The sequence below is a fragment of the Salmo trutta genome, chromosome 35, assembly GCF_901001165.1.
Source record: "Salmo trutta chromosome 35, fSalTru1.1, whole genome shotgun sequence".
NCBI classification, from domain to species: domain Eukaryota; kingdom Metazoa; phylum Chordata; class Actinopteri; order Salmoniformes; family Salmonidae; genus Salmo; species Salmo trutta.
Genome location: NC_042991.1, coordinates 1161386 through 1188218, shown reverse-complemented (window position 1 = coordinate 1188218; position 26833 = coordinate 1161386). Strand labels below are relative to the sequence as shown.

At 42.7% G+C, this 26833-nt stretch overlaps 2 protein-coding genes across 6 annotated transcripts in view; one reads left to right on the top strand and one right to left on the bottom strand.

The window, feature by feature from the left end:
- Window positions 1-1672: 1672 nt before the first annotated feature.
- Window positions 1673-24659, bottom strand: LOC115174439 (pre-mRNA-processing factor 17-like). Its single transcript, XM_029732954.1, is given in 16 exon segments — window positions 1673-2121; window positions 7797-7941; window positions 9153-9229; window positions 12961-13094; window positions 15479-15594; window positions 16222-16323; window positions 19079-19124; window positions 20443-20501; window positions 21738-21890; window positions 22028-22124; window positions 22277-22372; window positions 22374-22417; window positions 23204-23290; window positions 23442-23571; window positions 23681-23767; window positions 24452-24659. Coding segments are annotated over 16 exon segments (1719 nt in total). The 5' UTR covers window positions 24620-24659; the 3' UTR covers window positions 1673-1943.
- A 567-nt stretch (window positions 24660-25226) lies between these two features.
- LOC115174438 (wiskott-Aldrich syndrome protein family member 1) overlaps window positions 25227-26833 on the top strand; it is a 172257-nt gene continuing 170650 nt past the window's right edge. For 2 of the 5 annotated variants that reach the window (XM_029732953.1, XM_029732947.1), the window contains exon 1: window positions 25228-26360. The gene's annotated coding sequence lies outside the window, so the exon portion shown is untranslated. Of the gene's footprint in view, window positions 26361-26833 lie in introns of all 5 variants that reach the window. The other 3 variants (XM_029732949.1, XM_029732948.1, XM_029732952.1) reach the window with 3 other exon arrangements.

Sequence of the window (26833 nt, the reverse complement as noted above, 5' to 3'; positions counted from 1 at the left end):
ATATATTTTCCAGGGTTATTGTGTGGATGATACTGACATCACTGATTAAAAATGAAACTAAAAAAGGATGTAAACCCTCCAAACAACTAATACACTGTGGGTGACTACGTGTGAATCATTATCTCTGTATGTACAGTTGAAGTTGGAAGTTTACATACACCTTAGCCAAATACATTTAAACTCAGTTTTTCCACAATTCTTGACATTTAATCCTAGTAAAAATCCCCCGATTTAGGTCAGTTAGGATCACCACTTTATTTTAAGAATGTGAAATGTTAGGAGAGAATTATTTCAGCTTTTAATTCTTTCATCACATTCAAAGTGGGTCAGAAGTTTACATACACTCATTTAGTATTTGGTAGCATTTGCCTTTAAATTGTTTAACTTGGGTCAAACATTTTTGAGTAACCTTCCACAAGCTTCCCACAATAAGTTGGGTGAAATTTGGCCCATTCCTCCTGACAGAGCTGGTGTAACTGAGTCAGGTTTGTAGGCCTCTTCGCTCGCACACGCTTTTTCAGTTCTGCTCACAAATGTTCGATAGGATTGAGGTCAGGGCTTTGTGATGGTGACTCCAATACCTTGACTTTGTTGTCCTTAAACCATTTTGCCACAACTTTGGAAGTATGCTTGGGGTCATTGTCCATTTGCGACCAAGGTTTAACTTCCTGACTGATGTCTTGAGATGTTGCTTCAATTTGTCCACAATTTTCCTCCCTCATGATGCCATCTATTTTGTGAAGTGTACCAGTCTCTCCTGCAGCAAAGCACCCCCACAACATGATGCTGCCACCCCCGTGCTTCACGGTTGGGATGGTGTTCTTCGGCTTGCAAGCCTCCCCCTTTTTCCTCCAAACATAACAATGGTCATTATGGCCAAACAGTTCTATTTTTGTTTCATCAGACCAGAGGACATTTCTCAAAAAAGTACAATCTTTGTTCCCATGTGCAGTTGCAAACCGTAGTCTGGCCTTTTTATGGTGGTTTTGGAGCAGTGGCTTCTTCCTTGCTGAGCGACCTTTCAGGTTATGTCGATATAAGACTCGTTTTACTGTGGATATAGGTACTTTTGTACCTGATTCCTCCAGCATCTTCACAAGGTCCTTCGCTGTTGTTCTGGGATTGATTTGCACTTTTCGCACCAAAGTACATTCATCTCTAGGAGACAGAACGCGTCTCCTTCCTGAGCCGTATGACAGCTGCGTGGTCCCATGGTGTTTATACTTGCGTACTATTGTTTGTACAGATGAACGTGGTACCTTCAGGCATTTGGAAATTGCTCCCAAGGATGAACCAGACGTGTGGAGGTCTACAATGCTTTTTGTGAGGTCTTGGCTGATTTCTTTGGATTTTCCCATTATGTCAAGCAGAGGCACTGAGTTTAAAGGTAGGCCATAAAATACATCCACAGGTACACCTCAAATTGACTCAAATTATGTGAATTAGCCTACCAGAAGCTTTTAAAGCCATGACACTTTCTGGAATTTTTCAAGCTGTTTGAAGGCACAGTCAACTTAGTGTATGTAAACTTCTGACCCACTGGAATTGTGATAGTGAATTCTAAGTGAAATAATCTGCCTGTAAACAATTGTTGGAAAAATTACTTGGGTCATGCACAAAGTAGATGTCTTAACCGACTTGCCAAAACTATAGTTTGTTAACAAGAAATTTGTGGAGTGGTTGAAAAACAAGTTTTAATGACTCCAACCTAAGCCTATGTAAACTTACAACTTCAAATGTATACAGCTCTTCATGAACATCACCAGTTCAAAGTTCCATCCACCGGTGTCCCCTCTTCAGATGGGGTAGAAATATATACCGAGTTAAAACAGGACTGGATACCAGCCCTATGGCTGCCATTAAATTATGGAAAATAAATGACAGAAAGACCACCTCTCCCCCTAAAGAGAGGGAGTCCCCCTGCACCCCCCACCCCCATGTTTCTAGTCCCAGAGTTTGATCTGTCCGTCCCAGCCACAGGTGATGACCTTGGAGGTCTCATGCGGATGCCACAGGGCGCTGATGCACACCTTGTCGTGGGCCTTGATCCGGTGATACAGCTTGGTGGTCTTCCAGTCCCAGATATTCAGCTTCCCATCCGCATCGCCAGACACCACATAGCTACAAGAGAGAGAGGGATGAGAAGGGAGAGAAGGGAGGAGAGAAAGAGGTTAGGCTCCCTGCTAAAAATGTATCCTGTTCCATTTCACCTAAGAGGTTGTGTGAATTTGGGTTTCTGCTCGAAGGGGGTGGGGGGGGGGGGGGTACTTGCTGTTTCCATGGTTACTAAGAGAAGTGAAGGTACCTGCTGATAAGGGTGAGCGATGGGGCACGGGGAAGGGTGGGGGCAACACGGGGAGGGTGAGGGGGTTCTTCATTGGGGTTTGTGCTAAAATGAGGTAGGTGGCCTGGTTAGCTCTCTCCTGGAGGGGTGTATATTAGGCACTAAGTACAGGATATCCTCAGAAACACTCAATGACTGAAGGACTCGTTTTAGAGGATAGTAGAGGTGAGTGTATGGATCTGTCTGTTTCTGGATAAACACAATATTACCTGCTTGGGGCATGCTTCTCTCTCCCCATCTCTTCCTGAAGTTTGTAACATTCCACCCTTCAAAAACCCTTTGCTAACAAAAATACATGGGTTGATTCCAGGTACACATAAAAAAATAGAAAACAAAAAAATTCTCCATTTGAAAACATGCTCGTACCATTTCTGTGTTACCTATCCCATTTAGACAGCAGGTGAACCAATCGATGGAAGCTTCGCTTCTAGTCCTTAGGAAACTGTGCAGTAATATATATATATATATATATATATATATATATATATATATATATATATTTTTTTTAATGTATTATTTATTACATTGTTAGGCCAGAAAACCTTACGTGTTATTACATACAACCAGGAAGAACTATTGGATATCAGAGAGACTTCAACTTACCAGCACAACGACCAGGAATACGACTTTCCCAAAGCGGATCCTTTGTTTGCACCTCGCAGGGCATTTGAAATGATTCCAAAGGTCGTAACAATGCCACCGGAGGACAGGGTGCCAGAGCGGTCTAGTGAGGCTTTGGATGCGCGCACACCACCCACCGCTCCCGAGCATATTACTCACTAATGTCCAGTCCTTAGTTAACATAATCGACAAAATCTGGGCAAGAGTTGCTTTCCAAAAGCCATATCCGGGATTGTAACATACTCTGCTTCACGGAAACATGGTTAGCTGGGGACATGCTGTGGGAGTCCATACAGCCAATGGGATTTTCAGTGTATTGCGCCGATAGGAATAAACATCTCTTTGGTAAGAAGGGCGGGGTGTATGTTTCATGATTAACGACTAATGGTGTAATTGTAACAACATACAGGAACTCAAGTCCTTTTGTTCACCTGACCTAGAATTCCTCACAATCAAATGCCGACCGCATTCTCCCCAAAGAGCTCTCCTCGGTTATCGTCAGAGCCGTGTATATCCCCCCGCAAGCGGATACCAAGACGACCATCAAGGAATTTCACTGAACTTCATGCAAACTGGAAACCATATATCCTGAGGCTGCATTTATTGTAGCTGGGGATTTTACCAAAGCTAATTTGAGAACAAGGCTACCTAAATTCTATAGAGCATATTGATTGCTGTACACGAGCAGGTAACACGCTCGACGATTGCTACTCTAACTTCAGCGGTGCATACAAGGCCCTCCCCTGACCTCCTTTTGGCTAATCTGACTAAGACTCCATTTTGTTGCTCCCCTCCTATAGGCAGAAACTAAAAACAGAAAGCGCCGTGCTTAGGTCTATCCAACACTGTTCTGACCAATCGGATTCCACGCTTCAAGATTGCTTCGATCACGTAGACTGGGATATGTTCCAGGTAGCCTCAGATAATAACATTGTCATATATGCTAACTCGGTGAGCGAGTTTATAAGGAAGTGTATAGGAGATTTTGTACCCAAACTATTAAAACATTCCCGAACCAGAAACCATGGATTGATGGCAGCATTCGTGCAGAACTGAAAGCACGTACAACCACATTTAACCATGGCAAGGCGACCGAATACAAACAGTGCAGTTATTTCCTTACTAAGGCAATCAAACAAGCAAAGCGTCAGTATTTAGACAAAGTGGAGTTGCAATTCAACGGCTCAGACAAGACATATGTGGCAAGATCTATAGACAATAACGGATTACAAAAATAAAACCAGCCCCGTCGCAGATATTGATTGACATCTTGCTCCCACAAATTAAAAAACATCTTTGCTCGCTTTGAGGACAATACAGTGCCACCGACGCGGGCCGTTAACAAAGACCGCGGGCTCTCCTCCGTGGCCGACGGGAGTAAAACCCTCGCAAGGCTGCCGGCCCAGACGGCATCCCTAGCCGCGTCCTCAGAGTATGCTCAGACCAGCTGGCTGGAGTGTTTACGGACATATTCAATCTCTCTCTATCCCAGTCCACTGTCCCCACACGCTTCAAGAAGGCCACCATTGTTCCTGTTCCCAAGAAAGCAAAAGTAACTGAACCAAATGACTAATCGCCCCGTAGCACTCACTTCTGTTATCATGAAGTGCTTTGAGAGACTAGTCAAGGATCATATCACCTCCACCCTATCTGTCACACTAGACCCACTCCAATTTGCTTACCGCCCCAATAGGTCCACAGACGATGCAATCACCATCACACTGCCCTATCCCATCTGGACAAGAGGAATACCTACAGTTGAAGTCAGAAGTTTATTAAAACTCATTTTTCAACCACTCCACAAATTTCTTGTTAACAAACTATAGTTTTGGCAAGTCGGTTAGGACGTCTACTTTGTGCATGACACAAGTAAGTTGTCCAACAATTGTTTACAGGCAGATTATTTCACTTATAATTCACAGTATCACAATTCCAGTGGGTCAGAAGTTTACATGCACTAAGTTGACTGTGCCTTTAAACAGCTTGGAAAATTCCAGAAAATGATGTTGTGGCTTTAGAAGCTTCCGATAGGCTAATTGACATCCTTGGAGTCAATTGGAGGTGTACCTGTGGATGTATTTCAAGGCCTACCTTCAAATGCAGTGCCTCTTTGCTTGACATCATGGGAAAATCAAAAGAAATCAGCCAAGACCTCAGAAAGAAAATTGTAGATCTCCACAAGTCTGGTTCATCCTTGGGAGCAATTTCCAAACGCCTGAAGGTACCACGTTCATCTGTACAAACAATGTTACGCAAGTATAAACACCTTTGGACCACGCAGCCGTCATAGCACTCAGGAAGGAGACGCGTTCTGTCTCCTAGAGATGAACATCCTGTGGTGCGAAAAGTGCAAATCAATCCCAGAACAGCAGCAAAGGACCTTGTGAAGATGCTGGAGGAAACAGGTACAAAAGTATCAATATCCATAGTAAAATGAGTCTTATATCGACATAACCTGAAAGGTCGCTCAGCAAGGAAGAAGCCACTGCTCCAAAACCGCCATAAAAAAGCCAGACTACGGTTTGCAAATGCACATGGGGACGAAGATAATACTTTTTGAGAAATGTTCTCTGGTCTGATTAAACAAAAATAGAACCGTTTGGCCATAATGATCATCGTTATGTTTGGAGGGAAAAGGGGGAGGCTTGCAAGCCGAAGAACACCATCACAACTGTGAAGCACGGGGGGTGGCAGCATCATGTTGTGGGGGTGCTTTGCTGCAGGAGGGACTGGTGCACTTCACAAAATAGATGGCATCATGAGGGAGGAAAATTGTGGACAGATCTCAAAACATCAGTCAGGAAGTTAAACCTTGGTCGCAAATGGGTCTTCCAAATGGACAATGACCCCAAGCATACTTCCAAAGTTGTGACAAAATGGCTTAAGGACAACAAAGTCAAGGTATTAGAGTGGCCATCACAAAGCCCTGACCTCAAACCTATAGAAATTTGTGGGCAGAACTGAAAAAGTGTGTGCGAGCAAAGAGGTCCACAAACCTGACTCAGTTACACCAGCTCTGTCAGGAGGAATGGGCCAAAATTCACCCAACTTATTGTGGGAAGCTTGTACCTGAAAGGTTTGACCGAAGTTAAACAGTTTAAGGCTATGCTACCAAATACTAATTGAGTGTATGTAAACTTCTGACCCACTGGGAATGTGATGAAAGAAATAAAGCTGAAATAAATCTCTTATTATTCGGACATTTCACATTCTTAAAATAAAGTGGTGACACTAACTGACCTAAGACAGGTAATTTTTAATAGAATTCAATGTCAGAAATTGTGAAAAACTGAGTTTAAATGTATTTGGCTAAGGTGTATGTAAACTTCCGACTTCAACTGTATGTAAGAATGCTGTTCATTGTCTACAGCTCAGCATTCAACACCATAGTACCCTCCAAACTCATCATTAAGCTTGAGACCCTGGGTCCTGGACTTCCTGACGGGCCACCCCCAGATGGTGAATGTAGGAAACAACATCTCCACTCCACTGATCCTCAATACTGGGGCCCCACAAGGGTGCGTTCTCAGCCCCCTCCTGTACTCCCTGTTCACTCATGACTGCGTGGTCATGCACGCCTCCAACTCAATCATCAAGTTTGCAGACGACACAACAGTGGTAGGCTTGATTAACAACAACAACGTGACAGCCTACAGGGAGGAGGTGAGGGCCCTCGGAGTGTGGTGTCAGGAAAATACACTCCCACTCAATGTCAGCAAAACAAAAGCGATGATCGTGGACTTCAGGAAACAGCAAAGGGAGCAGCCCCCTATCCACATCAACGTGACAACAGCAGTGGAGAAGTTCAAAAGTTAAGTTCTTCTGTGTTCATATCACTGACAATCTGAAATGGTCCACACACACAGTGCGGTGAAGAAGGCGCAACAGCGCCTCTTCAACCTCAGGAGGCTGAAAAAATGTGGCCTGCCAACAAAAACCCTCACTAACTTTTACAGGTGCACAATTGAGAGCATCCGGTCGGGCTGCATCACCGCCTGGTACGGCAACTGCACCGCCCATAACGGCAAGGCTCTCCAGAGGGTGGAGTCTGCCCAACGCATCGCCGGGGCAAACTACCTGCCCTCCAGGACACTTACAACACCCGATGTCGCAGGAAGGCAAAAAAGATCATCAAGGACAATAACCACCCGAGCCACTGCCTGTTCACCCCGCTTCCATCCAGAAGGCGAGGTCAGTACAGGTGCATCAAAGCTGGGACAGAGAGATAGAAGCTGTTTTTCAATCTCAAGGCCATCAGATTGTTAAACAGCCACCACTAGCACAGAGAGGCAACTGCCTACCTACAGACTTGATATCATTGGCCACTTTGATAAATGGAACACTAGTCACTTTAATAACGCAACTTTAAGAATGTTTACATATCTCACATGACTCATCTCATATGTATATAATGTATACTGTATTCTTCACTATCTATACTATCTATTGCATCTGTCACTGCCCATCCATATATTTTGTACTTATATGTTCTCATCCCATTCCTTTACTAGATTGTGTGTATTAGGTTTTGTTGTGGAATTGTTAGATATTACCTGTTAGATACTGCTGCACTGTTGGATCTAGAAGCATAAGCATTTCGCTCAACTCGCAATAACATCTGCTAGCCATGTGTATGTGACCAATAACATTTTTATTTGATTTAGGGGGCGATGTCACTGAACATCAGACCCCTGAAGCCCTGGGTCATATTCATTAAAAAACGGGGAGGGACTACCTAATTTGTCCAATAAGAAACTTTTGTTTCGTTGCAAAACGTTTTGCTACTGTTTGCAATGGTGTGCTCTAATGAATGGGACTCTGCGTGTCTTACCTCATGTCTGGGGAGAAGTCCACCTGGCAGGCATAGCCAGCCACCATGTGGCCCTTGAATATCTTCTTCTTGTTCAGGCGAAAACGGTTCTGGGCTCCAAAGATCAGGATTTGGTTGTCCATGGACTGGCAGGCCAGCCACTTACCTACGAGGGGAGAAAATACAATATAATTTAGAAAAACGGTTTGATTTAGAGTTATTCAGAGTGCAGTTTTAGTATGAGCATGCTGATGTTAGGGGTTGAGCCCAGGTCAGGACTTCTCCAATGGGCCTGGGCCAAGGTATTTCAAAACAGCATATTTCTGTTCAACCTTTTTCACTGTGAAAAGCAGCTAATGCATTTGAGGAGCTCAGTTTTGTTGGGAATGGGATATAATTGTAGAAATAAAAATCATACAAATCTTTCCTAGGCAGATTGAGCGAGTCGAACAAGCCAGGTTGGTTGAGCTCAAGAAAATGCTTGTTTTTATGGTCTGTATGAGTGGACCACCACAGAAGACTGCACTGGCAGCTCTTCTCCCTAACCACTTGAGAAAGATGAGCCTTCCCTTTGGAAAATATGAAGACTTTTGATGGCCGAATGCCGACTTGGGTTACGTCCCAAATGACATCCTATTCCCTATATAGTGCACTACTTGGGTCCCTGTTCAAAAGTAGTGCACTATATAGTGAATAGGTCACTATTTGGGACACAACTTTTATGTCAACCTCACAGACGTTCAGTTAGCTAGCAACCCTCCCGTCTCTCCCCTTCTCAGACACTGGGACTCAGTAACAGCAATGCTGGTTGGGCAGCCGTGCCAAAGCATTTCACAAATCACTGCACTTCTTGAAAAGAAACATGATGGAAATTACTAGTGTGTGTGTGTGTGTGTGAGTTCCACTGCGTGCGTGTCCTGCTTTTCTGAGCGCCTCCCTAACAAACCCACATAAAAAGGATGCCATTATCCCAAAATGTGGATGAGAAACGGATGAAAACAACTGGGCCAATTCCGCCCGACTGCTCCAACCTCAGCTCTCTTTTGTTAAAGTGGAGAGAAAATAACAACGATAAGAGGAAGAAAGGCTCCATACGCAGTCCCAGCTAGGGCTGCTGCCTGGCTGCCATTTAGGAGTGGAGCTGTGGGGGACAGAGTGGAGTGGTCTGCTCTCCCAGTGAGAGTTCATCCATTATTTAGATTAAAGAGAAACAATCCATGTCAGGACAAATATGAACAGCTCAGAGAAAGATATGGGGGACGAGAGGATGGGGGAGAGGGGTATGAAGGGCGGAATGGGACAAATAAAAAGCTAAGTGCCAGAATAAGTACACCAATCTCTCTCTCTGTTTGTGTGCGCCTGTCTGTCTCCACTCACCATTGGGTGAGAGTGTTACAGCAGGCATCGAGTGCATACTGGGCTCTGCGATGTACTTGAAGTCCACGGGAATGTCCCTGTAAAACATAGCACGGTCACAAATCAGTTAGAGTACAGTCAAGTACGGTCCAAAGGTCAACAATGACATTACTGGCATGAGTATTGACAACTAGCAGCAATGATCTCAAGTTGGAAACATTCACAAAGTCATGCAATGCAGCATGAGCTGTTTCTAAGCAGGACATGATTCTAGCAGACATCCAAATCCCAGAGCTGACAAGGTAAAAATCTGTCATTCTGCCCCTGAACATGGCAGTTAACCCACTGTTCCCCGGTAGGCCGTCATTGTAAATAAGAATGTGATCTTAACCTTTTATTTAACTAGGCAAATCAGTTAAGTAAAAAAAAATAAAAAAATACTCAAATAAAAGTTTGCTTAAACGCTAGCATCCAATTAAATCTACACTTTCCCTCTCTGTCCTCATGCTCTCCCCGTTCTCCCTTTCTCAACCCTCCACTCTCAGAATTTTAGAGTCAAATGGAGGTATGTTGTTCTTGGGTCTGCCCAGCATCATTCAACTCCCTGGTCCTGTCCCACCTGGCTGCCTGCGTGCGTGATAGACACCAACCCCTGTGGCAGCCTGCAGATTGTCTATGACTGTGACTAACGTTGTGTGTGCGTGCGTGTTGACTTTATCCTCCTCTCCCCTCACTCAGTAGTCTCGAAAGCCCGACCCTAGGAAGCAACAGTGACTAGGGTCTGATTTCAATGACAGACTCTTTTGGCAACTTCGATAAGGGAAGAATTTTGGGGGGGGGGATTTGGTCGGGTTTGAGACTGCTCACTCAGTGGGAGGCTGTCTATTTGGACTGAGGCCATCGCTGTCTCGCTCCCTCTTCCATCCCTCCCTCCCCCTCTCTCAGACAACAAACAGCTGGAGTGGTTTAGAGTAGCAGTGCTGCACAGTTCTATCCTATAAACACCAGCTAGGCCTATCTCCACCCAACAAACCAGGAACAGAAGGAAAAGGACAGCCATTTTCAAACCAGGGGGAACTACAGAAAAATATCTGTCTATGATCCTGAATACAACACCTTGTCAACATAACATGTACATGCAGTCAGTCGTAGGATTAAACAAGATAAAATGTAGAGCATGTGCACACACGTAACCCAAAATGGGCCCCTGAGCGAGTGCTGGCTGACGTCAACAGCAGAGAAGTCAGGCCAAACTAAGTCTCTGAACACAAGCGAAACACGTGAAATCTCCTCTCAGAGCTCCAAAAATAACCCTGCTCTCAATGTGCCTGCGTTGCTGGGAAAGAGACAGATAGAGCTGGGAGAGAAAAAGAACAAGGATATGAATAACACACCAGAGTTTGTAGTGGACTGCTGCCATTTCCTCCCAAAGCCCATAAACCGTCAGGTGAAGCTGTGTTCCTGAAGACCCTAACTTGCCCCAGTCAGTCCTAATCCACATTAACAGCTTCACTCAGAGTTGGACTGCTGATCTATGATCAGGTCCCCTTGTCCATGTAATCAAATTCATTGTGATTTACAAGACAAAACTGATCCTAAAAATCAGCACTCCTCTATGACACTTGGATCAAAAGGGCCCTTGGTTTATATCTTACCCTCAACAGTGTCTAATGTACAGGGGGTACAGAGCCTGTAGCCACCGGGGGAAGGTTGGCAGTAACTCACTCTGTGTGTGTGTTAATGATGTGTTTATAATAAGGACTTGATGTCCCTTGTAGTACACTGTATTGATTCTAAATCATGCTTAGCCCATCTCTACATCCGCAACAAATATACCTCAACTACTGACAGCCAGCCAGCCTCCGAGAGAGCTGTTCACTCTGCGGGTGTGTTGGCCACAAAAGGAGCCAAGGGGGTGGTAGAGTTTATGATATGCCTGTGTGTGAACAAGGACTCATTCCTGTCTCATTCCAAATCCCCATATTTCCCACCACACTCAACTTATCACCTCTCTCCATGTCAGTGATGTGACTCCATGTTTATTTCTGTCTAATTCAGCTGAGCTGGGGAGAGGGGGAGTCCAGAGCCAGCCAGGTGGTATCCAGGGGAGACAGAGTGGGGGCAGTAAAGCCTTTCGTTGGCACAGGTTCTTCTCTCCACCATAACAAACCCCTCTCGCACCCCCACTACACTCCCAAAGCCCCTGAGAGGACCCTGAATGGAGTGTGCAATCCACTCAAATACTCAACACTCAAAGCCAAAAGACTGCATGTTTCTCACACTACCCTAACAAGCACATTCTACTGTGAAAGATAACAAGTGCAAGTACAATGTCTCCAGTCAACTGTCAAAACTACAGCAGAGACCAAAAAGTGGATGTGCACTCAAGCCCTTCGCTCACATGGGCTGCCTGTGTAAACGCAGCCTAACTGATCTTTTGCACAATTATTGTCAAAAGAGCTGACCTGGTCGGTCAAAAGACCAATTAGTGGAAAAAGATCAGAATTGGGCTGTCCAAGAGCGCATATCACTCCCTTCTCACCAACCAAACCCACTCCCTCCACTACTAAACCCACACCTGGCACCCTCTTCCTACCAGTCAATCCTACAGTTTAAACACACACGCCAACCAGATATTGCAGAAAGAATCACAACTGGTTGAAAAAGGGGTATTTAGTGGAATCTGTGTTCCCTCTAAGAATCCTTGTGAAATGTCCATCCGTCACCGGGTCTTAAATATTTATCATCTTAGCGGTGGAAAGACAGAACATGAATGTCTAAAAAAAGGTATCAAACATATGGCCTGCGGGCTGGATCCGGCTCACGAGGGGGTCCAATCTGGCCCACGGTTGGTAAAAAAGAAAAGGGAAATGAACTATATATATACTTTAAAATGACTAAAACCAAATGGAAACTGTGTAGAAATAATAATGGACCTAAATTCATACATTGACTATCTAGCTTGGTAATTATCACTGAACCACAGGAGGCTGCGGAGGGGAGAACGGCTCATAATGGCCGGAACGTTGCAAATGGAATGGGATCAAACATATGCAGATACCATTCCACAAATACCGCTCGTCATTACCACGAGCCCTAATTAAGATGCCACCAACCTCCTGTGCTGTGCAGTCAATGGACCGACATTCATACAGTTTCTTGACTGTCCAGCTTGCTAATAATCACTACAGTCAGGGAGCATCATTTTTTTTTTTTTTTAAATGGACAGAGGACTATTGCTATTTAAAAAAAAAAAATCTATATATTTTTTAAATTGGACGGCATGGAAATAACACATTTTAAGTGACACCCTTGGTGTAAAACCTTTTGTATTTTTCTATAAAAATCTAAACACGTCATGAGCAAATAAGTAAACATGAAAGCGGAACAGGAGCAGTTATGTAAGACCCTGACATTACAAGCTAGGCACTTCGCTAGAAGAGGGGACTTCGAGGAATTCAACAGTAGTGAACTTCCCATGACCTGCCACCCATAGCAGCACACTAACCCAATTCAACCAAACACATTCCTCCTCCAATCTCATTTGCACTTTATTACTTGTGAAACACTCTGGCAGTGAGTTCAGTTTGCAGAGAGGCATCTAGAACACTGTCAGGACAAGCTGTTGGCTCCAATGTACAAGCAAGCTATATTATGCAAATGAAGTATAATACAAAGAGTGATGCTACTCATCAACAATGTTGTTGAATCATCTCCATCTCATAACTAACGGTGCTGATTCAGACCGTCAGCCAATACACACAAGCTTGAAAGCTATGGTAGGGTCGGTGCAGACAAGAAGCTCAGCAGTCTCTTGTTTGTCACTTACCACTCCCACACGCGGAGGGACTTGTCGTCAGACGTGCTGACGAAACGGCGGTTCTCATCCACAAATGTGATGGCGTTGACCGCTCCCAGGTGACGGTCATACTCCTGAACCACCTCTCCTGTCCTCACGTCCCACTGGTGGAGGGGGGAAGCACGGGATAGAGAGAAGAGATCAATTAATTGATATTGAAACAGGTTAAACACAGACCGGTAATGTGAACGATAAATTACACAACACTCCTGTCTTAGACAAACACTAGAACACACACACCGATATTACAGTTTAATAAGGTGACAAAATGATTCAAAAATAGAGAGGGAGAGAGATTGTCTGTTTAAAGAGTTAATTGCTTTTCCAGCGAGGGGACTCTGCCTAGTAGGTTGTTGTCTTTCACAGATCTCTCGCTCGCTCTCTTGTATTGCCACCAGCCTCTAGGTAGCGTGTGTCATGACAGTAGCGGTCGACCGATTATGATTTTTCAACACCGCTACCGATTATTGTAGGACCCAAAAAGCCGCTACCGATTAATCGGCCGATTTTTTTGGCTTTTATTTATTTGAAATAATGACAATTACAACAATACTGAATGAAAACTTATTTTAACTTAATATAATACATCAAAATCAATTTAGCCTCAAATAAATAATGAAACATGTTCAATTTGGTTTAAATAAATGCAAAAACAAAGTGTTGGAGAAGAAAGCAAAAGTGCAATATGTGCCATGTAAGAAAGCTAAAGTTTAAGTTCCTTGCTCAGAACATGAGAACATATGAAAGCTAGTGGTTCCTTTTAATATTCCCAGGTAAGAAGTTTTAGGTTGTAGTTATTATAGGAATTATAGGACTATTTCTCTCTATACGATTTGTATTTCATATACCTTTGACTATTGGATGTTCTTATAGGCACTTTAGTATTGCCAGTGTAACAGTATAGCTTCGGTTACACCAGCCTAATCTTGGGAGTTGACAGGCTTGAAGTCATAAACAGCGCAATGCTTGAAGCACAGCGGAGAGCTGCTGGCAAAACGCACAAGTGTGCTGTTTGAATGAATGCTTACAAGCCTGCTGCCTCCTACCACCGCTCAGTCATTTTACATTTTAGTCATTTAGCAGACGCTCTTATCCAGAGCAACTTACAGTAGTGAACGCAGACATTTCATACATTTCACACATTTTCCCCCCGTACTGGTCCCCCGTGGGAATCGAACCCACAACCCTGGCATTGCAAACACCATGCTCTTCCAACTGAGCCACACGGGACCCCAGACTGCTCTATGAAATCATAGACTTAATTATAACATAACACACAGAAATACGAGCCTTTGGTCATTAATATATGGTCGAATCCGGAAACTATCATCTTGAAAGCAAAACGTTGTGAAATACGTTTTATATACAGTTTTATATTTTATCTACCGTTTTATATTTTATCTAACGGGTGGCATCCCTAAGTCTAAATATTCCTGTTACATTGCACAACCGTCAATGTTATGTCATAATTACGTAAAAATTCTGGCAAATTAGTTTTCAGCGGCCCAAACTGTTGCATATACCCTGACTCTGCGCGCAATGAACGAATATGACAATTTCACCCGGTTAATATTGCCTGCTAACCTGGATTTCTTTTAGCTAAATATGCAGGTTTAAAAATATATGCTTCTGTGTATTGATTTTAAGAAAGGCATTGATGTTTATGGTTAGGTACAGTCGTGCAACGATTGAGCTTTTTTTTCCGCAAATGCGCTTTTGTTAAATCATCCCCCGTTTGGCGAAGTCGGCTGTCTTTGTTAGGAAGAAATAGTCTTCACAGTTCGCAGCGAACCAGGCGGCCCAAACTGCTGCATATACCCTGACTGTTTGCAAGAGAAGTGACACATTTTCCCTAGTTAAAAGAAATTCATGTTAGCAGGCAATATTAACGAAATATGCAGGTTTAAAAATATATACTTGTGTATTGATTTTAAGAAAGGCATTGATGTTTATGGTTGGAGCAACGTGTACCTAAGCGATTATATGCAACGCAGGACAGGCTAGATAAACTAGTAGTATCAACCATGTGTAGTTAACTAGTGATTATGATTGATTGATTGATTGTTTTTTATAAGATAAGTTTAATGCTAGCTAGCAACTTATCTTGGCTTCTTACGGCATTCGCGTAACAGGCAGGCTCCTCGTGGAGTGCAATGTAAAGCAGGTGGTTAGAGCGTTGGACTAGTTAACCGTAAGGTTGCAAGATTGAATCCCCGAGCTGACAAGGTAAAAACCTGTCATTCTGCCCCTGAACAAGGCAGTTAACCCACCGTTCCTAGGCCGTCATTGAAAATAAGAATGTGTTCTTAACTAACTTGCCTAGTTAAATAAAGGTCCAAAAAAATACAAAAATAAATTACAAAACAAAAAATAAAAATCGGCCAAATCGGCATCCAAAAATACCGATTTCCGATTGTTATGAAAACTTGAAATCTGCCCTAATCAATCTACCATTCCGATTAATCGGTCGACCTCTACATGACAGTACCTGAACAATCTTCTTATCAGACATGCCAGCCACAAACAGATTCTGCTTGTCCTCGTCTGGGTTGAACTTGACGCAGTATGGCACCTTTCTGTTGGTGAAGCGGGAGATGCACTGGCCTGTGGAAGAACAGTTTACTACACATTTGAGAAGAACCCACACAGATTGTCTGCAACACACATTGTCATCATTATAGTGCAGAAACACCCAGCCATAACTTCCCGGTGGCATTATGGCAATTCAATCAGATTTGTCAAAACCAACATCCTCAATACAATTGATGAATTCTCATTAAAAAAAATGCAATTTTCAATTAATCAACACAAGTTGACAGAACGTAAATTAAATGTCCCCTAACCATACAGCTCGTTGACTCGTACACAAGGCGCTACGACAAGTCAGTGGTTCTACAAAACAACAAGTGGCAGATGAGTCTCTCTACTGCCCTCTACTGGGAGAGCAGAGACTCTCTCTGGTTCCACTGGTAGTGCCCAGATCTACACAACATACTTCTATCTGAATGTTCAACCATACTGGCCACCTTCAGCAGGGCACATTATGAAACATTCTCATTGAATTGTGCTAAACAGAACTGACATGCGTCTCTGAATGTCAAGTAATCGTGAAAGCTCTATTTGTGCCATTTCTATCATTGCTACGACTGTTCTGTTCAATGACAGTCCCCAGACATGGTGGAACGTTTGTGACAATTCTATCATGGTCACCACGACCACGGCTAAACCGACCCGTCTCGGTGTCCCAAAGTTTGAGGTAGCGGTCGTAGGCTGCACTCATGTACTGAGACCCAGTGTTGTTGAAGCAAATATCCCGCACTGCTTTACTGTGGCCTGGAGGGAGAGACACAGAAACACACACATTTTATATGCACATATTCCTTCTGTTCTGTTATTCTGTCAAAGTCCCTGATCAGACTGCCTTTCAAATCATATTCATTGGTGGAATATGAAATCATAGAGAAAAAAGGGTAAGAAAGAGATTGAAAGCCAAAGTGGAACTGACGGTCAGAGAGAAGAGGTGGGTGGGGAGAGGGGGAGGGCACATCAAGGAAGAAAAACAAGCTTAAGCATCAAGGGGACATGGAGTGAGAAGCTCTCTACTATACCCCATTTTCCCTCAACTCATCCCCCTGGTCTCCACTCCTTCCTACGTCTATCCCTCCTTCTCACACTCTGTTCAGAGTTGAAGTGGGAAGTTTACATACACCTTAGCCAAATACATTTAAACTCAGTTTTTCACAATTCCTGACTTTTAATCCTAGTAAAAATTCCCTGTCTTAGGTCAGTTCAGATCACCACTTTATTTTAAGAAGGTGAAATGTCAGAATAATAGAAGAGAATGATTTATTTCAGCTTTTATTCCTTTCATCACATTCCCAGTGCGCCAGAAGTTTACATACACTCAATTAGTATTTGGTAGCATTGCCTTTAAATAGTTTAACTTGAGCTAACATTTTGGGTAGCCTTCTACAAGCTTCCCACAATAAGTTGTGTGAATTTTGGCCCATTCTTCCTGCACCAGTCCCTACTGCAGCAAAGCACCCCCACAAACATGATGCTTCCACCCCCTTGCTTCATGGTTGGGAGTGTGTTCTTCGGCTTGCAAGCGTACCCCTTTTTCCTCCAAACATAACAATGGTCATTATGGCCAAACAGTTCCATTTTTGTTTCATCAGACCAGAGGACATTTCTCCAAAAAGTATGATCTTTGTCCCCATGTGCAGTTGCAAAACGTAGTCTGGCTTTTTTATGGCGGTTTTGGAGCAGTGGCTTCTTCCTTGCTGAGTGGCCTTTCAGGTTATGTCGATATAGGACTCGTTTTACTGTGGATATAGATACTTTTGTACCGGTTTCCTCCAGCATCTTCACAAGGTCCTTTGCTATTGTTCTGGGATTGATTTGCACTTTTGCACCATGGTGTTTATACTTGCGTACTATTGTTTGTACAGATGAACGTGGTACCTTCAGGCATTTGGAAATTGCTCCCAAGGATGAACCAGACATGTGGAGATCTACAATTTTCTTTCTGAGGTTTTGGCTGATTTCTTTTGATTTTCCCATGATGTCAAGCAAAGAGGCACTGAGTTTCAAGGTAGGCCTTGAAATACATCCACAGGTACACCTCCAATTGAATCAAATTGTGTCAATTAGCCTATCAGAAGCTTCTAAAGCCATGACATAATTTTCTGGAATTTTCCAAGCTGTTTAAAAAGGCACATTCAACTTAGTGTGTATGTAAATGTCTGACCCACTAGAATTGTGATACAGTGAACTATAAGTGAAATAATCTGTCTGCAAACAATTGTTGGAAAAATTACTTGTGTCATGCACAAAGTAGATGTCCTAACCGACTAGCCAAAACTATAGTTCGTTAACAAGAAATTTGTGGAGTGGTTGAAAAACGAGTTTTAATGACTCCAACCTAAGTGTATGTAAACTTCCGACTTCAACTGTATGTGTGTGCGTGTCTATAGAGTCAGGTTAAGTAACGTCTGGTCCCGCTGGTCTCCTACTCTCCCCTCTCAGGCGCCCCTCTTGTTAAGAAAGCCTACAACAGCAATAACAGGTTCCCGTCGAGGCTAGCCATCTGTCTGTCCACGCTCTAACCAGGCCTATCCCACATCTCATTACTGTAACAGCACAGACTCCTAACCCCACAGGCACTGTACAGACCTGGCTTCAGATGTGCTGTAAGGTAGGGCAAAACACAGACATACTCAAGCTAGACATTGTCACCACACACACACACGTTAGCACTTTAGTTAGCTCACTTGCTACTCTGAAATAACCCCACTGCACTCTCTGAAGCTCCATTCCTGAAACACACGCACTCTTCATCTCTCCATTTTTTGCCCTCTATACACTCCTCCCCCTATCTACCCAGGGCTGTTGAATTATACATGGTGTTTGAAGGAGCCGACAGGCAGAACCACAGCTGAAGGAAAACAATCTACTCTGACAGCCCAGCCCGTCCACAGGAGGGAGGGATGAGGAGTGACCTGCATGCAATTCCCAGCTCCGTGCCTCTGTCTACTCTAAACCTATCCTCAACACTCAGCGGAAAGCTTATGTTCCATTAATGTTCACTTAGCGCGCTCTCTTACACCCCTCCCCCCAACAGTGTCAGCTCACATTCCATTAATGTATTAATGCTGAATTAACGGTCCACCGCAACAGAGTTCTGGAATAGTGGGAAACAGGGTAATGAGATGTCACTCTCCTTGACCGTTGCCCAGTGTGACGCTCTGACACACTCTTACATCCATTATTCCCCCGATGTACGAATTCAAGTTCGCTCCGCGTTGAATTAGAAACACTAATGAGATCTGCCAAGGGAGAGGAGTGTGCTTGATTGGAATCCAACTAACTTGTACTGGTGGATAGACTATGTTGAAGTGATGTGCTTGATTGACTAAGAATTGCATTTGGTTTTGTATACCCTTAGAGATGACAACACTTAGGCTAGTTAGTGGTTTGAGCTAAGGTCTTATTCTCTTAACCCAAAGAGCATTGTAATCCCTGTAGCAAAACACACGAATAACAGAAACACAGAGTGTGAAACAGTAAACAGAGATAGTCCACTTACCGATAAATGTCCGTATGCACCTCCTCTCGTTATACACCTCCCACAACTGAGGAGAGGGATGAGAGAAGAAAATATTTTAAAAAGCACTGTGTGATCCTTTGACTAGATTCAACCAGCATGGGTCAGTGTCTGATGCACCAGTCCCACTGGCAACCACTGAGGGTCTCATAAGAAATCAGCAAAGGGCTCATCTGAGACAGTAAAAGCATTAAAACCAATAGGCTCCTGGTTCTACCAGACACATAAACAGTGAGGAGTCAGGGGGCCCAGAGACCTTTTGACAGAACAGAGCCATCTTTATATCTAAATCCACAAGATAGAATGACTCATATAAGCCATGGGAGAGAGAAAGGGACAGATGGAAGAGTGAGAGAACAGAGGGGAAGAGAAGATGCTCCTTCTCCAAAAACACATGTTGCTTTGCCTTAGAGAGATATCATTAAAAATATATATGTATATCTGGCCAGGAAAGGGGAGATGAGGACAGGAAAAATTGAAGATCTGACTGAGTTGTTAATCACCCATAAGAGTCTAAGCCCTGTCTAAACCAGGTAGGTGGGGGTTCTACTAAGCTAAATGGAATTGTTTTAAGGTCATCCCAAGGATCATTTTGCCATTTGATTTAGAATTTTAAGACCCCTTGAAGTATAACAAAATATATTATAACATTATTTGAACCAAAAATATTTTGGCTTACTGCTGTTAGGCCATACAAACACATTGAATAACTGATTCACTACATGGAACAACAGATAGTACCCCAACATTTTTTTTAAGTAAGTTTGTTCTGAAGTCTCTGTCCTATATCTGAGAGATATAAGAAAGATCAGGAAAAATATTTTTTTTATACATGCATTTAACCTCTTATTTTTGGCACTAAACAGTCTCCACATTTACAGTACTTCCATAAAACAATTCAACTGGTCCTGGGGGGACCATCAGACAAGTCTTGTGAGGCCTGTGAGTGTCCTAGAACAAAACCACTGACATGTACGTGTTTGTGGAAAGGTGAGACAAAGGTGAGTGTGTAGACCAAACTGTTAGGACGCTACAGACAGAAGTTGACAGAGCGGTTGTACCGACATCAGATGAGTCCCAAGACACGTGTAGGGTTCGTAGAGCAAAACGGAGACCCCCATCATGTTCGTGAGAGTGTTATCCTTCCATAGAGGGGTCATAATAGTCTATGTAGGCCAAACCGTTCGCACACCTTTCACCGCAGATGCGGACGTGCGACAAAGGTGGATGCAGTGGATTGAAACACATCCAACGCAAAAAAACTGATATCTCTAGCTTAATCTGACAGATTTTGGGTCCTCAGTGAGGACTTGATGGTGTCTGAGCAAGACAAGAGTGTTCCTTACCTTGACCTTACAGTCCATAGAGCAGGAGAGCAGCAGGTGACCTGACACAGGAAACAGCACTGACCCCCTAGAAAGAGAGGTTAACATGTGGACATAATAGATTATTAGAATATTAATCTGCCCGTCTTTGAGCATGCAGGTGTGTATGGTATTGCTATAATTCTTCTTACATACATTTGCAGCCAAATATATTGGCACCCTTGCGCGTTCAAATAATTCCCCATTTCTTCAAATAAATTGAAAGGGTGATGTGTTTTTTTTTATTTTTAAATAAAGATACCGAAACCGTACCGTTACCGTAGCCCATAAAACGTAATACATACCGAACTGTGTACCCACTGTACCGTTGCATCCCTAGTGTTTACCGATGACCAAATTAAGCATCAATGAAAAGAACACAGGACAATCTAATATGGGAGGTTGAATAATGTGAGGTAAGATCTGAACACTTCAGTTGGTGGAGGGCACCTCTCAAACATGAAAGAATTGCTGCTGAAGAGTGGGTCAAATTGCTAGTAGAAAGGTGCAGCAAGCTGATTGATGGCTAAAAGAAGCATTTGTCTGCAGTTATATTGGCCAAAGTCTTTGAAATCAAGTACTAGCTCCGGGGTACCAATAATTCTGTTCATAACATTTGTCTTTATTTTCTAAACTAAATTTGTAAACTTAAGTGTACAAAATGTAATTGCTTGTGCAATGTTGAAAATCCAATAAGTTGGAGACCAGAAGTGTCGCAATTTCATATTATTTTAGAACAAATAGGGAATTACTCTAGAAAAGTGCAAGGATGCCAATATCTTTGGATGCAACTGAGTGACTGATGAGTGTTCCCTCACTCAACCTCTGAAAAGTAGGTTTGGGCGGTCTCAAGATTTTCATAACGTTCCTTCTCATACTGGGGTATATGGTATTACTCGAAGTGCACACAAGAGGCGCCATTTCTTTCCAAAAGCAACAAAAAAAATGTAATAATGATTTACACACAAAACACATTTAGGGAGCAGGGATCTAGATCCAGGAGGGGATTGATTGTCTCTGCTGTGACCAAGAAGCTTGATGTTGCAAGCCATCCACTTAGCAAACCAAATGCATAGCTGGAGCCCTGAGCTGGAGATAATTTATTTGGCACATCTTAGATAGTGAACATATAGTTATACATTTCCCGTCTCTGTAAATATGACAGACGCTGTGAAGTGTGTATCACAGTATTATAATAGCTAACCCCGATGAGTGTATTTCAAAAATACTCCAGTACACAGTACACCACCCTAACTAACACACACACACACACACACACACACACCCTACCTTGGTGTGTCCAGACCAGAGGTGGATCTGTTTCTTGGGCAGGTAACACTTGTCTGGGATGTCTGCAGTACGCAGGTTGATGCCCACGTCTTGGGGTACGTGGAGGTATGACCTCCCCTGGTAGTCGTACGCATCTTTGACTGGAGACACAGTAGATAAACAGTAAGACATTGAGAACGTACTACATAACGGTCAACATCTCATTCTCTCTTCATTTGAGTGAGTGCTGATCAGTTCAGTTATGTAAGTAGTAATTGCGGAGATGAGTGTTAGTTACCATGGAGAATGGTCTTCTCCTCCGCCGGAGCCTCTTCCTTGTTCCTTCCCTTCTTCTGCCTCTTGGCTGTGATCTCGTCCAGCTCCTTCTGTTCCTCCTACAGACCAGTCAGCTGAAAACAATCGGTCAGAATCAGACAATATCCTTCTCTGAGGAAAAGCAGTTATGTCCAAATAACCACACTGCTGCTGTATAATCCAAGCATCCAAATTTTGTTTGAGCTTCACATAATATTGTTTGATTGATTACCTCTGATGGTTTGGCGCCGTCCTTTTCATCCACGTATTTCGCCCAGGGCCCGAGGTAATTGTCAATGTCATTCGCTTCACCTCCTTGCACCTCCTTTCCTCTTGTCAGTCTTCTTTGGGCCAACCTCAAACACAGTCAATCCTACGAGGAGAAACAAGAGAAACTGTCATTTTGTTCTCTTTCTTTCACTGACTGTTATAGAAAGCATTGACTACACTATACATTTCAACGGCTTTCCATTGTGTTTCAAAACATCCTCCTTACCGGCTAGCAATATACACGATGTGCAAGTGACGCGTCAATATTACTTCCCTATTCCTTGTTTTGTGGCTAAGAATGAGAAAATGAAAACACAGCTATTTAAGATAAAACTGTATATTAAATTGCATACTTGTTTCCAAGTGCCGTGTTTCAACGTATTTGACGGCCAAGAAGAAGCAAGAAGCCGAAAATCTACAGACGAACTGCAAATCATATGACAGCTTACATTTTTTTCGGGAGGGATAGCATTTTTCAAAAGTACTGGCTGGCAATGTTCAGTAAAAACAAATGTGTGTAAAATAATATAAAACATCAAACAGCCTATTAACAGGTTCTTACCGTCCTGTAAGTCCTCAGCTCAAGCAGACACGCTCCGACATGCTACCAAAGCAGCAGGGGATGTGGTCCATATCAGACTTTCCTAACTTCCGTTGATGTCTTACTGTGTCAAATATTTTGATAACAGACATCGGGTATGACTGAATCAATACACGAAAACAAATATGAATCTGATATATGTTAAATAACCACGTTTTCATGAATTTCATTATATATTCTTGAAGCCCATTCAAGAGAGTCGGGACATGACGCCGGAAGTATGACGTAGGAGGATGTCACTTACACAGGGTAGCCACCACAAGCAAAACAAAATGAGCAGGAAATTACCTTTATTTTTCTCTGCCTCGTCCACTGCACCAATGTAGCTATTGGAGGAGTTTTGACTTGTATCCACAGACGGATCCAGAGCATAGCCTGAAAGCAACGGCGAATAACAAGTGAAAAAAATAACTAAGATGCTACATTCCCCTAAACCTTTAGATTCAAGGTGAAAGGAAGGCTGACCGCTTCACAGCTCTACATTCTATCATAGACAATGACTGGGGTGTGAATAAGGTATATTTACCAAAGGTGGAGAAGGTCCTCCTCTGCTGTTCAAACATAAAGTTGTTGACGTGAGCAGGCTCTGCATAGCCAGACAGCATATTCCTGGGTGCAGCCATCTGTTGACTTTTATATGGGTTGACAGGACCAAACTAGAAGGGGTGCAATGTGAATATGATAATGATGAACATCTTAGGTAGGTACAGTCAGAATGAAGTAAGGAAGTTAACTTGATTAAAATGTTTTTAACGTTAATTTTACCTCTGGCGCAAACATGGTTTCATATGTGGGGTTGTAGGTGACCTCTTTGAGAGAGGGGTCCAGATGTACGCCAGTCTCCACAGCCTCCTGTTGGAGTGAAGAAACATGACAGGTTTTATACTGCTAACCACTCTGATCAATCATCAAGCTATGAAGACACTTAAGTTAAAGGGGCTTGACGTTAGCTGTCCCACATCTATCGTGTTGCGTTCAGTTCATTAAACGTTGTTACCTTGGGTGACGACAAAACCATCATGTTCAGTACAAAACGTTTGTACTGAACAACAAGTTTCCCACAAACGTTGCGTACCATTCTTTAAACAGTCTTTGAATTGAGATGCGTTCGCTCCCGTTTGACGGGAGTGTTGGCTGATCAGTATGGGTGACACTTGTAATCGCAAAACTCGTGCAGCCCAAAGTATCGCCCTATAGGCCACCATAATCACAACGTTCTTCAAGTTATCGTTAACAGCAAGTTGGCTATCTAACGTTAGCTAGCAAGCTAAAGACAGTTAACATTTTCCCGCCTGACCAGCTAACGACATTACTGAACCCCTTTTGACTCAGCTAGCTACTTAGTGTTACGCGTCAGCATCAAATTATTATCGACTAACGTTAGCTAAATTAGTGACTTTACTTTCAACGGTCCATGTAGTGTAGCTAGCTAAGTGGCTATTAAGTTAACGTTACATTTATGTTTTTTTTTCTGTCACAAGCTAACGTTAGCTACATTAGCAGCCGGCTAATAACATGCCTAGCTATCTCGCGTACCTTTACGGCGACCTCAGGAGCTGAATTGAGGACAGTCAGTGACATTGTTTTGCCAGATTTCAACGGTTGAAGATGTGCCAGAGCATCGGGGTCAACCTTTTCAGGATTAACATGAGATTTGGTCTCATTATCTGAATCGCACCAGTACGAAACGAGGGTGGCCGCCATCTTGATGTTGTGAAAGCACTACCGGAAATGTCCTAAAAGTAGGTACTCACTCTGTAATATTAACGTGAACAAATATATAATACACGTCAACATTGGGAGAGATTCATTATTCAGTTAAATATTATGATGACAAAATGTGTATTAATATAAGTCACTCCTATGTTTTCAATAGATGAGTGATCTAAATATATTTAAATCAATGCAAATTCATTTTATAAACCTTTCAGGATATAATTCTCTATTGATCGTTGTCTGAGGAAGTTCGATTAAACTGAGCCGTGGTGCACATGGGTTTGGCCTGTGACGTAACGGGCCAAAGCGGTGAGGCAGAAAAGCGTCCTCAAATCGAACAGTAATCTGCGATGCTCGGTCATGTTGTCAACGAGGGAGTCTTTTATGTTCGAATGTTCAAACTAGGTTTCATGATGAAGGCAGATAAAGCAATCACTTTTGCATTTGGAAAAAAACTGAATCCTAATCCAGAGATGCGCACCTGGCTCACGCCCGGGAGGCAACCATGTCCCAAAACGAATGCAATCACTTTTCACCCGTACAAACTCCTTCCACCGGTGCAATCCGGGGCAGATAATCGAATCGCCTCTTTATTTTATTGCAGGCAAAATACAAGACCATGATTGGCCAATATTCCTTGAACGGAAACAAACGAGCCAATAAGACTAGTTGTGTTGTACGCGATCTGAAAGTCAATTACATACGCAGCCATAATAACCCACAAACAAAATTGGGGAGTAATTTAATACATGTAATCAGTTACATTGTCAGAAAAAATATTGTAGTCAGATTAGATACTTAGAAAAATTACATGATTACTTATTGGATTACTTTTCAATTCATTAAAGGATGTTTGCACAAAAAAAAACATTTCAGCATTGAAAAAAGTTTACGTTTGTTTCACCTGGAGACAACCAGGATGACACAGAAAATGTGTTTCATGTATCCGATTACGTTTCTGAGTTTAGGCCTAATGTAACTTACCCACTTATTACAATTTTGGACAGGTAAGCAGTAACCTAAATTACATTTAAGAAAGTAACCTACCCAACCTTTCCCACAGGATGATTATTATTAAACCCTATATATAATTGCATGTAATCCTATGGTTACCTATATCAATAATTTAAATAGTGAGATACATTATGTGTAACTGTGATAAAGTTTTGCAATAACAAAATATGAAGTATATAAAAATAAAATCACTTTGCACAGTACAGTAGGGCAATCAGAACTAATCAAATGTTTATCCACCTCCTTGCTATGGATTGGACATACGAGAAGACCGGGAGTGGTTTGAAGAAAATGGGCCAATCAGGTGTGCATTTTCTGAAGGTCAGTTTTGTGGCTCCTCGCTCTGATGCGTGAGGTGGCTCTCCAACAATAGAAAGTGGTACGTACCATCACAGTCTTTACGATAGGTACATTTCCCCACGAAGTCAAGATTATATTTTCTACTTTGCATTGATAAAATCGTTTCCTCGCCAGTGAATTCATCTTAAAATCGGTTGTTGTAGTATGTTGCATTAGATTGTGCCCCCTGGAGCCCTTCTGGTAGGGAATAGTGCCTTGTTCCTTCGCTACTGAACGTGATTCATTTCTCCCCGGCAATGATAACCAAAGCATGGAAGTGGGTTGGATTGGATATGTCAATTGATAGAAACAGCGGCGTGCACTGTACTGTAGTAGGGATGGCAAGAATATAGGAGGAATTGAACAGACATTTAAGGTATGATAACATTTTATCATGACTGAATTTTTGCATGCTCTAAAAACTGCAACCATTAACAATGTTTGAGAATTGGGAAATGTAGTCAAATCGCGACCATTTACTTACACAATTAACTGTTAAAATGTTTAGCCATCACTGTCTGCTAACATTTGTAGTGATCAACTGAGCTAGTCACTCAGGTGACAGGTGTGAGGAAAATATATAACTTGTCCGTTTGTTGCACATCTGGTTTTATTGGTTGCATTATGTATACGGCAATTAACCGGGATGCACAAAAAGAGAGAGAACACCTAGCTACTTTACCAGTGGTCATGTTTTGAAATGAGAACTCACGCTAACGTAATTGGTTCAATTGATGGTGGTTGTAAATTAGGAGAGCTTGTTAGCAAGCTAACTATCACACCACATTGTCATTCTGAAACGTTGGTGTGAATGAAAATATACATTAGACATCTTCTCAATTCATTATC